The sequence below is a fragment of the Cherax quadricarinatus genome, chromosome 30 (genome assembly GCF_038502225.1).
Source record: "Cherax quadricarinatus isolate ZL_2023a chromosome 30, ASM3850222v1, whole genome shotgun sequence".
Lineage (NCBI taxonomy): Eukaryota > Metazoa > Arthropoda > Malacostraca > Decapoda > Parastacidae > Cherax > Cherax quadricarinatus.
The window spans coordinates 27585455-27599511 of NC_091321.1; the positions used below are offsets into that span (position 1 = coordinate 27585455).

Below are 14057 nucleotides of genomic sequence, written 5' to 3' on the forward strand. Positions count from 1 at the left end.
ATGACATGGAAAGCATATAAATCTATAGGGGAAGGAAAGAGGGGTAGGGGTCGTCCTCGAAAGGGTTGGAAAGAGGGGGTAAAGGAGGTTTTGTGGGTGAGGGGCTTGGACTTCCAGCAAGCGTGCATGAGCGTGTTAGATAGGAGTGAATGGAGACGAATGATACTTGGGACCTGACGATCTGTTGGAGTGTGAGCAGGGTAATATTTAGTGAAGGGATTCAGGGAAACCGGTTATTTTCATATAGTCGGACTTGAGTCCTGGAAATGGGAAGTACAATGCCTGCACTTTAAAGGAGGGGTTTGGGATATTGGCAGTTTGGAGGGATATGTTGTGTATCTCTATACGTATATGCTTCTAAACTGTTATATTCCGAGCACCTCTGCAAAAGCAGTGATAATGTGTGAGTGTGGTGAAAGTGTTGAATGATGATGAAAGTATTTTCTTTTTGGGGATTTTCTTTCTTTTTTTTTTGGGTCACCCTGCCTCGGTGGGAGACGACCGACTTGTTTAAAAAAAAAAAAAAAAAAAATGTTATTAAATACCACTGCCTCAACTGCTGAATTATTGTGAAATGTTTGGAAGAGCAGGGAGACTAATGTTCACTCCAGCATAAACAAAGCCACACTGACGATGTGTCAACCACTCCCTCGTATTTTTGTACAATTTCCTTCTTCAATTATATCGTATTATTATTATTATTATTATTATTATTATTATTATTACTGTATTATTATTATTACTACTACTCTTGTTATTATTAGCAGAAGCAGAAATGTTTGATTCTTTGCTGTGTTCAAGAGTAAACACATGATGTTACCGTCCAATACCTTTCTGAATAGCCATTCCAATATGCAGTCATGAATGGGTTTACATTATTTATACTGTAGTTTAATAGCAAATAATGAACAAACAAAACACTCACCACACTGAGTGGTGGGAGGGCTGGCTGCCAGTTGCGGGGCTCGGAGGGAGGGTAGTAGGGACTCGCAGTGGTTGAGGAAGTGGTGGAGGCATTGATGGAGGCAGTGGAGGAGTCTGTGGTATTTAATAACATACATGTTAGTAAAACATAACATGTATATATTTAGTACAATTTACGACGTTTTCATGTATTTTATGATTGTTCATGGTTCAACAAGTTAAGGAAGCAGTATTATATTATATTTCCCTACAATATATTGGGGCACCAAACATTCACGGTTTTTCAACATTCGCGAGGCTCTTGATCCCCTAACCCTGGCGAATGTTGAGGGAGACCTGTATTCCTTATGGGAACAAATTTGGTCAGAACTGGCACCTGAACATACTTCTGGAATGAAATAATATCGTAAACCAGGGGTCCACTGTATATGCTTGTACATGTATGTGTAGTGTGCCCTAAGTGTGAGTAGAAGTAGCAAGATGTACCTGAAATCTTGCATGTTTATGAGACAGAAAAAAGACACCAGCAATCCTACCATCATGTAAAACAATTACAGGCTTCCGTTTTACACTCACCTGGCAGGACGGTAGTACCTCCCTGGGCGGTTGCTGTCTACCAACCTACTACCTAGGAAAACAAAGTTTATTTTCATTAATAATAATTAACCCTTTAACTGTTTAGGTCATATATATATATCTTATCAGACACAGTGTTTGACGTATATATACCCAAAAATTCTAGCGGCTTCAAATCCAGCAGGAGAAAGCTGGTAGGCCCACATGTGAGAGAATGGGTCTGTGTAGTCAGTGTGCACCATATAAAAAAAAATCCTGCAGCACGCAGTGCATAATGAGAGAAAAAAACTCCGACCGTGTTTTTGGATTAAAACGCCGACTTTGTGGTGTATTTTCGTATAGTATTTATGGTTGTATTCTCGTTTTCTTGGTCTCATTTGATAGAATGGAAAACATATTATAGAAATAGAGGAGATTTTGATTGATTTTACTATAACAAGAACCTGGAAATGGAGCTCAAAGTAGGGGAAATGTTTGATTTATGCCAATGTTCAAAAGTAAACATATGATGCCATTGTCCAATATCCAACTAGCCATTCTAATATGCAGTCATGAATGGGTTGATATTATTTATACAATTATTACAATACTGCAGTAGTCTGCAGAACAGTAAATCTTCTATTTTTTGTTTTAATAAAAATTCAAAATAAAAAGCATCAGTCACATCCCCAGAGGGGCCTGGAGACGTGACTGATGAACAAAGAAAATGTTATTTTAGAGCCAGGAATGTCTGCATTGTTCATTCTGAACCCTATTTTGAAATTGGCATATTTGTTAATTTTTGTGAAATTGGCCAAATTGCAAATTTCTGACCACGTTATTGGGTAGTTGAAATTGGTAAATGGGCAGTTTCTTGTACTCAATCGTTAGAACAAATTGAGTTCCAAAGAAATATCTATGAGTTTGGTCGACTGGAACAATAGAATTAGCCGACAATAGGGCTCAAAGTGGGAGAAATCGCCGATTCGTATATATCACCAAGGTCGCTAATTTCGCAAGAGCATAATTCCATAAGTTTTCCATCAAATTTTGTTCTTTTGGTGTCATTACCATCAGGAAAAGATTCTCTATTATTTCATAAGAAAAAATAATTTTTTTTTTTTTTTTTCAAAAATTTTTCGACACCAGGAGACACCTCAGGATTTGGGGTTGCGACAGTCAATCAGTTAAAAAATTATAGATTTTTGGAATAAGAATACAACAAAAAAACCTTTCTGTGGCATAAGCAAGAGAATACAGAGTGTACAATGTATTATAATAAATACCATAAGTCATAAAAAGGTGGGCCAAACATGGGAATTACAATATTACAAATTTGGCAATGAAGCTTCTAGGGGAAGTTAAACTAATAGACCTATAGTATAATTAACCCTTTGGGGGTTTCGGACGTACTAGTACGGCTTACGACCCAGGGTTTTTGACGTTCTAGTACGCCTAAATTCTAGCCCCCTCAAATCTAGTGAGAGAAAGCTGGTAGGCCTACATATGAAAGAATGGGTCTATGTGGTCAGTGTACGCAGTATAAAAAAAATCCTGCAGCACACAGAGCGTAATGAGAAATAAAAAACTTTGACCATGTTTTTGGATTAAAACAGCAACTTTGCACTGTATTTTCGTATGGTATTTATTGTTGTATTCTAGTTTTCTTGGTCTCATTTTATAGAATGGAAGACATATTACAGAAATTGAGATGATTTTGACTGGTTTTACAATGAAAAGTACCTTGAAATTGAGCTCAAAGTAGCAGAAATGTTCGATTTTTACTAAAGTTCAAAAGTAAACAAATCATGCCAAGCATCCAATACACATCAACTGGTGAGTCTGATATTCTTTCACAAGTGTGCTGATATTATTTATACCATTTCTACACTAATGCAGTAGTCTGCATAACAGTAAATCTTATTTTTTTTGTAAGAATAAAAATTCAAAGTGGAAAGCCAAAGAAATATAAGAGGGGCCTGGAGATGTGACTAACGAACAGAGAACTTGTTATTTTAGTGCCAGGAATGTCTTTCTTGTTTATTCTGGACCCTATTCGGAAACTGGCATCTTTTGAAATTTATGTGAAATTGGCAAAATTGATAAATTCTGACCACTTTATTGGATAGTTGAAATCGGTAAATGGGTGGTTTCTTGTACTCATTCGATAGAAAAAATGGAGTTCTAGCAAAATAGTTATGATTTTTGTTGACTAGTACACTGGAATTGGCCGAAAATAGGGCTCAAAGTGGGCATAATTCCGTAAGTTTTCCATCAAATTTCATACTTTTGGTGTCATTATGATCGGGAAAAGATTCTTTATCTTTTCATAAGAAAAAATAATTTTTTTTTTTTAAATTTGGCCGACCCTAAGAACAAGTCTCTGAGAGGACCTGCCGAACCCCAAAGGGTTAATAAACTCGCCCATTACCAAACCTGCAACATGCAATATAGTCCGGAGAACAAAAACACATACAATACTTTATAATCTTTACCAGTAAAATTATTCTTTAAGATAAAAGAGTATTATTTGATTTACACAGAAACATAATAAAATAAGAGTATATTCTTTGGCATTAATATCACATTACACTAACAATGTAGTAATGACCCTACCTACCCCGTGTCACAAGACACTACCTTTCCCTAAGTCTCATGACACTCCTACTACTCTGTGTCATAAGACACCCTTGTCTCTGTGTTACAACGCTCCTGCTCTCCGTGTCACAAGACACCCTTTTCTCTGTGTCACTCGACATGCCTTCTCTCAGTGTCACACGACACCCTGTTCTCTGCATCATAACACGCTTCCTCTCTGTGTCACTCGACACCCTGTTCTCTGTGTCATGATAACAGGCAAGAGGTGAGGACATTTGCTTTAAGCTTTCACAAATACAAGCAAAAATTAATACAATATTCACTGGATTAGTATTATTTATTCTACATACTCATTTAAATGGTTGTAAAATAAGAAAAACAAAAAGAATCCAGTGTTTTCTGTAGAGCACTGGAATATGAACAGCATATTCCACCTTTTCTGCCTGCCAAAGTAAGTTCTTTGTTCACACAGTTCCCCACTTATGATTTTCATACTGACCTTTAAGTTGTTGAGAGCATCTATATACCCATAATGACGTTTGGTTCCAAGTCCAAGGATACCAGAAATTATGAAGTCTCTCAAGAGCCCCATTCTGGCTGACAGTGAAAAGTCGTACCCACCAACTGTGGTAACCAGTGCTGCTACCTGTTGTAAGAAGCTTCTTCAATTACATTAACATTCATTACTCAATAACAATTATTAATCAACAGTATGGATTGATGGGATAAAGATAGAAATGTTAAAAGCAGGTGGGGATATAGTTTTGGAGTGGTTGGTGCAATTATTTAATAAATGTATGGAAGAGGGTAAGGTACCTAGGGATTGGCAGAGAGCATGCATAGTTCCTCTGTACAAAGGCAAAGGGGACAAAAGAGAGTGCAAAAATTATAGGGGGATAAGTCTGTTGAGTATACCTGGTAAAGTGTATGGTAGAGTTATTATTGAAAGAATTAAGAGTAAGATGGAGAATAGGATAGCAGATGAACAAGGAGGCTTTAGGAAAGGTAGGGGGTGTGTGGACCAGGTGTTTACAGTGAAACATATAAGTGAACAGTATTTAGATAAGGCCAAAGAGGTCTTTGTGGCATTTATGGATTTGGAAAAGGCATATGACAGGGTGGATAGGGGGGCAATGTGGCAGATGTTGCAGGTGTATGGTGTAGGAGGTAGGTTACTGAAAGCAGTGAAGAGTTTTTACGAGGATAGTGAGGTTCAAGTTAGAGTATGTAGGAAAGAGGGAAATTATTTCCCAGTAAAAGTAGGCCTTAGACAAGGATGTGTGATGTCACCATGGTTGTTTAACCCTTTGACTGTCACAACCCCCAATCCTGAGGTGTCTCCTGGTGTCGAAAAATTTAAAAAAGAAAAAAAAATTATTTTTTCTTATGAAATGATAGAGAATCTTTTCCCGATTGTAATGACACCAAAAAAACGAAATTTGATGGAAAACTGACGGAATTATGCTCTCGCGAAGTTAGCGACCTCGGCGCTGTTTACAAATCGGCGATTTTGCCCACTTTGAGCCCTATTTTCGGCTAATTCCATTGTTCCAGTCGCCCAAACTCATAGCTATTTCTTTAGAACTCCATTTTTCCTATTGATTGAGTACAAGAAACTGCCCATTTACCGATTTCAACTACCTAATAATGTGGTCAGAAATTTGCAATTTGGCCAATTTCACGAAAACTAAAAAATATGACTTCAAAATACGGTTCAGAATGAACAATGCAGACATTCCTGGCTCTAAAATAACATTTTCTTTGCTCATCAGTCATGTCTCCAGGCCCCTCTGATATTACTCTTGCTTTCTATTTTGAATTTTTATTCAAACAAAAAATAGAAGACTTACTATTATGCAGACTACTGCAATACTGTAATAATTGTATAAATAACATCAACCCATTCATGACTGCTTATCAGAATGGCTAGTTGGACATTTATTGGACAATGGCATCATTTGTTTACTTCTGAACATTGGCAAAAATCAAACATTTCCCCTACTTTGAGCTCCATTTCTAGGTTCTTTTTATAGTAAAATCAATCGAAATTACCTCTATTTCTATAATATGTTACCCATTCTATCAAATGAGACCAAGAAAACGAGAATACAACCATAAATACTATACGAAAATAGACCACAAAGTCGGCATTTTAATTAAAAAAATCGGTCGGAGTTTTTTTTTTTATTATTATGCACTGCGTGCTCCAGGATATTTTTTATATGGTGCACACTGATCACACAGACCCATTCTCTCACATGTGGGCCTACCAGCTTTCTCCTGCTTGATTTGAAGCCGCTAGAATTTATGAGTATATATACGTCAAACACGGTACCTCGTAAGACGTATATATACGGCCGCGACAGTCAAAGGGTTAATATACGTATTTATAGATGGGGTTGTAAGAGAAGTAAATGTGAGGGTTTTGGCAAGAGGCGTTTACCTGGAGTTTACCTAGAGAGAGTTCCGGGGGTCAACGCCCCCGCGGCCCGGTCTGTGACCAGGCCTCCTGGTGGATCAGAGTCTGATCAACCAGGCTGTTGCTGCTGGCTGCATGCAAACCAACATACGAGCCACAGCCCGGCTGATCAGGAACTGACTTTAGGTGCTTGTCCAGTGCCAGCTTGAAGACTGCCAGGGGTCTGTTGGTAATCCCCCTTATGTGTGCTGGGAGGCAGATGAACAGTCTCGGGCCCCTGACACTTATTGTATGGTCTCTTAACGTGCTAGTGACACCCCTGCTTTTCATTGGGGGGATGGTGCATCGTCTGCCAAGTCTTTTGCTTTCGTAGTGAGTGATTTTCGTGTGCAAGTTCGGTACTAGTCCCTCTAGGATTTTCCAGGTGTATATAATCATGTATCTCTCCCTCCTGCGTTCCAGGGAATACAGGTTTAGGAACCTCAAGCGCTCCCAGTAATTTAGGTGTTTTATCTCCGTTATGCGTGCCGTGAAAGTTCTCTGTACATTTTCTAGGTCGGCAATTTCACCTGCCTTGCAAGGTGCTGTTAGTGTGCAGCAATATTCCAGCCTAGATAGAACAAGTGACCTGAAGAGTGTCATCATGGGCTTGGCGTGGAGTTAAAAGATAAAGAATCACACATAAAGTGGGAGTTGTCACAGTTGCTCTTTGCTGATGACACTGTGCTCTTGGGAGATTCTGAAGAGAAGTTGCAGAGATTGGTGGATGAATTTGGTAGGGTGTGCAAAAGAAGAAAATTAAAAGTGAATACAGGAAAGAGTAAGGTTATGAGGATAACAAAAAGATTAGGTGATGAAAGATTGGATATCAGATTGGAGGGAGAGAATATGGAGGAGGTGAATGTATTCAGATATTTGGGAGTGGACGTGTCAGCGGATGGGTCAATGAAAGATGAGGTGAATCACAGAATTGATGAGGGGAAAAGGGTGAGTGGTGCACTTAGGAGTCTGTGGAGACAAAGAACTTTGTCCTTGGAGGCAAAGAGGGGAATGTATGAGAGTATAGTTTTACCAACGCTCTTATATGGGTGTGAAGCATGGGTGATGAATGTTACAGCGAGGAGAAGGCTGGAGGCAGTGGAGATGTCATGTCTGAGGGCAATGTGTGGTGTGAATATAATGCAGAGAATTCGTAGTTTGGAAGTTAGGAGGAGATGCGGGATTACCAAAACTGTTGTCCAGAGGGCTGAGGAAGGGTTGTTGAGGTGGTTCGGACATGTAGAGAGAATGGAGCGAAACAGAATGACTTCAAGAGTGTATCAGTCTGTAGTGGAAGGAAGGCGGAGTAGGGGTCGGCCTAGGAAAGGTTGGAGGGAGGGGGTAAAGGAGGTTTTGTGTGCAAGGGGCTTGGACTTCCAGCAGGCATGCGTGAGCGTGTTTGATAGGAGTAAATGGAGACAAATGGTTTTTAATACTTGACATGCTGTTGGAGTGTGAGCAAAGTAACATTTATGAAGGGATTCAGGGAAACCGGCAGGCCGGACTTGAGTCCTGGAGATGGGAAGTACAGTGCCTGCACTCTGAAGGAGGGGTGTTAATGTTGCAGTTTAAAAACTGTAGTGTAAAGCACCCTTCTGGCAAGACAGTGATCGAGTGAATGATGGTGAAAATTTTTCTTTTTTGGGCCACCCTGCCTTGGTGGGAATCGGCCAGTGTGATAATAATAAAAAAAAAATGAATATATGTTCTTTAAAGCAATGTGTTATGAAGTACTAGAGTGATATAAATGAGAGCCTATGCAAAGGTTGTGTAAAGTCCCTAAAGTGGTTCAATTTTTAAATGGCTGGGATTATGAGAGAAAACTAAAAATATCTAAGAAGTGTATTCACCAGTACAACATATAAACATAATGAAAGTACATTATAGTTTGCATGGCAGAGAATTATATACATGTATAGATATAGGAGTAGTTTAGTTAGTTTGGGTATTTCGAAAGCATGGGGAAGAATAAGATTACAGAGAGCATGTAAATCCTAGGTAGAAGGAAAGAGGGAAAGGGGTCATCCCAGAAATGGTTGAAAAGAGTGAAAGAGATTTTAAGTGGGAGGGGCTTAAGCATCTCTTGTACAGTGGTTAAAATACTGGCCTGCTAGTTTTAGGACTGGCTTGCCATGGGTTTGAATCTTGCCCAATCCCTAAGATGTTTATAATCATGCTGATTACAATTTTAAGTTACTATAATGACACTGAAAGGACTAAGCTTTATCATGCCACAACTGTCATTGTATGTAAAAACTGGATTTGTAGTCAGAGTCTGTATAAAACGAACCTATGATCACAGTGGGACCAAAACTAACCTTCCTAGCATGTAGCAATATACCTAGTTGAATGAATCTTATTAGGTTGGCATTGTGTAGTGATTAGAGTGCTGACATGCTAGGTTTAGAACCTACTTACCATGGGTTCAAATCCATGAATTTTAGAGGTGAAGAAGGCATAAAAATGGGCAGATATATGTGAGGAAACATAGTATAAAGGGGAATATGTAGATGTAGGGATGCACCATATCTTCACACACCTGTAATTATGTTAAGTAAATGGAGACAAATGCAACTAATTTGACATTTTATTGTGGTAACATTTTGCCCTCCAGGAGCTTTATAAGCCTTTACAAACAATAAATGGACACAGAGGATATATATAGTCTTACAGTGAGGTGTAACACTAGTGGTAGTAGTAGTTGTAATATTAGTTGTAGCAGTAGTAATAATACAATATGGTAAAATACTCACAACTTGCACATGAGTAAAAGGTTATTAAAACTATTACTTGGGTAGCAGAAAAAATAGGTTAGACAAATATTTCTGTTGGATGTTGGATTAGAGAAGGCCTGTTTCAGTGTTCCACCTCTGTAATGCACTTGTGTAGTATTAGCAGGAGAGACTATGTGATGGCAGGGTTTACTGTTTTCAGGAGGATTCTTGCTATGACTTCAGAGATGATGAAGCGATGTTACACGCAGGCATTTTTTTTTTTTTTCAACAAGTCGGTCGTCTCCCACCGAGGCAGGGTGACCCAAAAAAGAAGGAAAATCCCCAAAAAGAAAATACTTTCATCATCATTCAACACTTTCACCACACTCACACATTATCACTGCTTTTGCAGAGGTGCTCAGAATACAACAGCTTAGAAGCATATACGTATAAAGATACACAACATATCCCTCCAAACTGCCAATATCCCAAACCCCTCCTTTAAAGTGCAGGCATTGTACTTCCCATTTCCAGGACTCAAGTCCGACTATATGAAAATAACTGGTTTCCCTGAATCCCGTCACTAAATATTACCCTGTTCACACTCCAACAGATCGTCAGGTCCCAAGTATCATTCGTCTCCATTCACTCCTATCTAACACGCTCATGCACGCTTGCTGGAAGTCCAAGCCCCTCGCCCACAAAACCTCCTTTACCCCCTCTTTCCAACCCTTTCGAGGACGACCCCTACCCCTCTTTCCTTCCCCTATAGATTTATATGCTTTCCATGTCATTCTACTTTGATCCATTCTCTCTAAATGACCAAACCACCTCAACAACCACTCTTTTGCCCTCTGACTAATGCTTTTATTAACTCCACACCTTCTCCTAATTTCCACACTCCGAATTTTCTGCATAATATTTACACCACACATTGCCCTTAGACAGGACATCTCCACTGCCTCCAACCGTCTCCTCGCTGCTGCATTTACCACCCAAGCTTCACATCCATATAACAGTGTTGGTACTACTATACTTTCATACATTCCCTTCTTTGCCTCATACAACACTGAAATTCCACCAATCATCTCATGAAATTCAGAGAGGCCCAATTAGTGATCAAAGAAACTAATTTCCGAAACCATCAGCGCTCAACAGTGGGAGACGCTCACCAAAGATTTTCTATACAAAACCAGACAAATACTCAAATCTAGAGAAGGGAAGAAACTTCTGTACTTGTTACCAAGCAACCCTAAACCAGCACACATGTATGGTTTACCCAAGACCCATAAGCACAATATTCCACTCAGACCAATCACATCAGGAATAGGCAGTGCTCCACACAAACTAGCCGGAGTTCTTGCCAAACATCTTTCCTGCCTTCTGGGGACCATCAGTCCCGCTCATCTTAAACACTCAGGTGACCTTCTCAACCGCATCTGTAACCTCTCCATCCGTAACAAGAAACTAAGCAGTTTGGATGTGACTTCCCTCTTCACAAAAGTACCTACCAAAAAAGCCATCGAGGTTCTATGACGTAAAGTCAATCAGGACCTTAATCTTCCTCTACCTCCCGGAGATTTTGTTGACTTAATTGAACTCTGTGTTAATTTCACTGTTTTTCTTTCAATAACAAGCTCTACAAACAAACCTACGGCATGGGAATGGGGTCCCCCATAAGTGCCGTCCTAGCCAACTTATACATGGAACACCTAGAGTCCGAACACTTCTCCAACATCATCCCTTCAAGTGTCACTTGGTTACGTTACGTGGACGATGTCCTCGTAATAACTCCAAAACGTTTTGATGTACGGGATCTTCAGGCAAGGCTCAACACAGTTGAACCGGCGATCCAGTTTACACTAGAAGAAGAGTCCAATGACAAGCTACCTTTCCTCGACGTCCTCATTCACAAAGTAGACAACAACCTAAGATTTCAAGTTTATCGAAAACCCACCAATAAAAATGATCTCACACACTTCTATTCCAGTCAAGATACCAAGACCAAATGAGGCATCATCATCGGGTTTTTCCTAAGAGCATACCGAATTTGTAGTCCTGAGTTTCTTGACGAGGAGTGTACATACATTCACCATCCACTGAGTTACATTTTCCTTCTTTTTTCATCAAAGATTGCAAGAAAAGAGCTCTTCAGATCATAAATTCTCCACGCATCAACACCACTCCCAGCAAAGTTATAATTCTTCCCAACAGCCAGGTTGCACTGAACGTCTCAAAAGTACTTTCACAAGCTAACACCAGAGTCGCCATCGCTTCTAGCACTTCAATAAAGGATATAACCAGGACAAAATCCAAGCACCACGAACCAGTCAATGCAGGAGTTTACATTATACCCTGTGGAGGCTGTGACAAGATTTACGTAGGTGAAACAGCCAGAAACCTCGACACCCGCCTCAATGAACACATTTACGCATGTAGGAACGATAACTTGAACAACGCCTGTGTACAACACCGAAATTCCACCAATCATCTCATGAAATTCAGAGACGCCCAATTAGTGATCAAAGAAACTAATTTCCGCAGACGCAAGTGCCTCAAATCAGCACTGATCGCTGTTTCGAATACAATTAAACAAAACAACGGAAGCTTCACCATCTCCGAAGTCTTAGCAAGAATCCTCCTGAAAACAGTAAACCCTGCCATCACATAGTCTCTCCTGTTATACTACACAAAGCACAGAGAGTGAACACTGAAACAAGCTGCCTCATTCCAGTCTATATTTGTCCAACCTATTTTTATGTTACCCAAGTAATAGCTTTTATATCCTTTTACTCATGTGCGAATTAATTGCTCTACCATATTGTATTACTTTTGTCACTACCACTACTACTACTACTACCACTAGTGAACATCGAAATGGTACCTCACTAGTATTACACCTCACTCTGAGCCTTTATATACCCTCTGTGTCCATGTATTGTTTGTAATGGCTTGATAAAGCTCCTGGAGAGCGAAACATTGCCACAATAAATGTCACATTAGTTGCACTTGTGTCCTTTTACTTTACAAACTAATTTCCGCAGACGCAAGTGCCTTGACTCAGCATTAATCACTGTTTCTAACACAATTAAACAAAACAAAGGCAGCTTCATCATCTCTGAAGTCTTAGTGAAAAGCCTCCCAGAAATAGTAAACCCTGCCATCACATAGTCTCTCCTGATAATACTACACAAGCACATTACAGAGGAGGAACACTGATACAGGCCTTCTCTAATCCAACCTGCAGCAGAAATATTTGTGTAACCTTTTTTATGCTACCCAAGTAATAGCTTTTATAACCTTTTACTCATGTGCAAGTTGATTGTTCTACCATATAGTATTACCACTACTACTACAACTAATATTACTACTACAGTGGACCCTCCATTTTCACTAATCTTCGTTATCGCCGATTTCGGTTTTGGCCGACTTTTTTCGTTGATTTTTTGGTTCTGTTTTTGTCAATTACCTCCATTTTCGTCAATCATACGAAACCTGTCCAGTACCCAGCACACAGACAAAGCCTCCTCCCACACCATTCTCAGCCAATGTAGTGTTGTTTCTCGGTGAGTGAACATATCCTGCCAGGTCATACAAAACATTTCACAATAATCCATTGTTTTTGCCACTTGTTTATTGTGTGTGACTGCTAAATAAGCCACCATGGGCCCAAAGAAAGCTTCTAGTGCCAGCCCTTTGGTAAAGAATATGAGAAACAAGATATAATTCAAGAAAAAGTTTGTAGAAAAATACAAAAGTTGTGGTGGTAGAGGGTGGTAGTGGTTGTGATGGTGGTAGAGGGTGGTAGTGATGGTGGTAGAGGGTGGTAGTGGTTGTGATGGTGGTAAAGGAGGGTAGTGATGGTGGTAGAGGGGGGTAGTGATGGTAGTAGAGGGTGGTAGTGATGGTGATAAAGGGTGATGGTGGTAGAGGGTGCCTACTTCAGTGATTCAGCGATTTTACTAACTCCTCCAATGTTGGAGTTATATAGGCCAACAGAAAACACCACCACCTCAGCTGCAGCCTTCACCAACATTATGTACAGCTTATGCTCACATTGGCCCTTATACACCCAACAACAACAACAATAGAACACCTGTCGTTACGTACATAATGACTTATTTTATTCATTCTAGAGTATTTGTCATGTTTCTATGTTATTAATATTGTTTATGTCATATTAGTTGAACTGTGATACATAAATAAGCCATAGAGTTGATATTAGTGTCATATTCTCCAACAATAAACTCGCCTCCCTTCCCCCTCCACCCGGTCTGCAATAAATTAACAAGTCTTTTCAATAAAGGAAAGTGTGATGCTAAATGTTCATTTATACATTTTATTAGTGCTTTATATTTATTTGTCATTCTTTTCTGCATGTAAATCTATATTTAGCCCTTTGACTGTCGCGGCCGTATATACTGTATACGTTTGCGAGGTAACGTGTTTGACGTATATATACTCATAAATTCTAGCAGCTTCAAATCAGGCAGGAGAAAGCTGGTAGGCCCACATGTGAGAGAATGGGTCTGTGTGGTCAGTGTGCACCATATAAAAAAAATCCTGGAGCACGCAGTGCATAATGAGAAAAAAAAACTCCGACCATTTTTTTTAATTAAAATGCCAACTTTGTGGTCTATTTTCGTATAGTATTTGTGGTTGTATTCTCATTTTCTTGGTCTCATTTGATAGAATAGAAACTATATTATAGAAATAGAGGCGATTTTGATTAATTTTACTATAAAAAGAACCTGGAAATGGAGCACAAAGTACAGGAAATGTTTGATTTTTGCCAATGTTCAAAAGTA

At 39.4% G+C, this 14057-nt stretch overlaps 1 protein-coding gene across 7 annotated transcripts in view; it reads right to left on the reverse strand.

The window, feature by feature from the left end:
- LOC128692519 (peroxisomal acyl-coenzyme A oxidase 3) overlaps nt 1–14057 on the reverse strand; it is a 314664-nt gene that overhangs the window by 153213 nt on the left and 147394 nt on the right. For 6 of the 7 annotated variants that reach the window (XM_070090050.1, XM_070090048.1, XM_070090049.1 and 3 more), the window contains exon 4: nt 4577–4723. In XM_070090050.1, the coding sequence (XP_069946151.1) occupies nt 4577–4723 (147 nt within the window). The remainder of the gene's footprint in view (nt 1–4576; nt 4724–14057) is intronic. The other variant, XM_070090051.1, reaches the window with a different exon arrangement.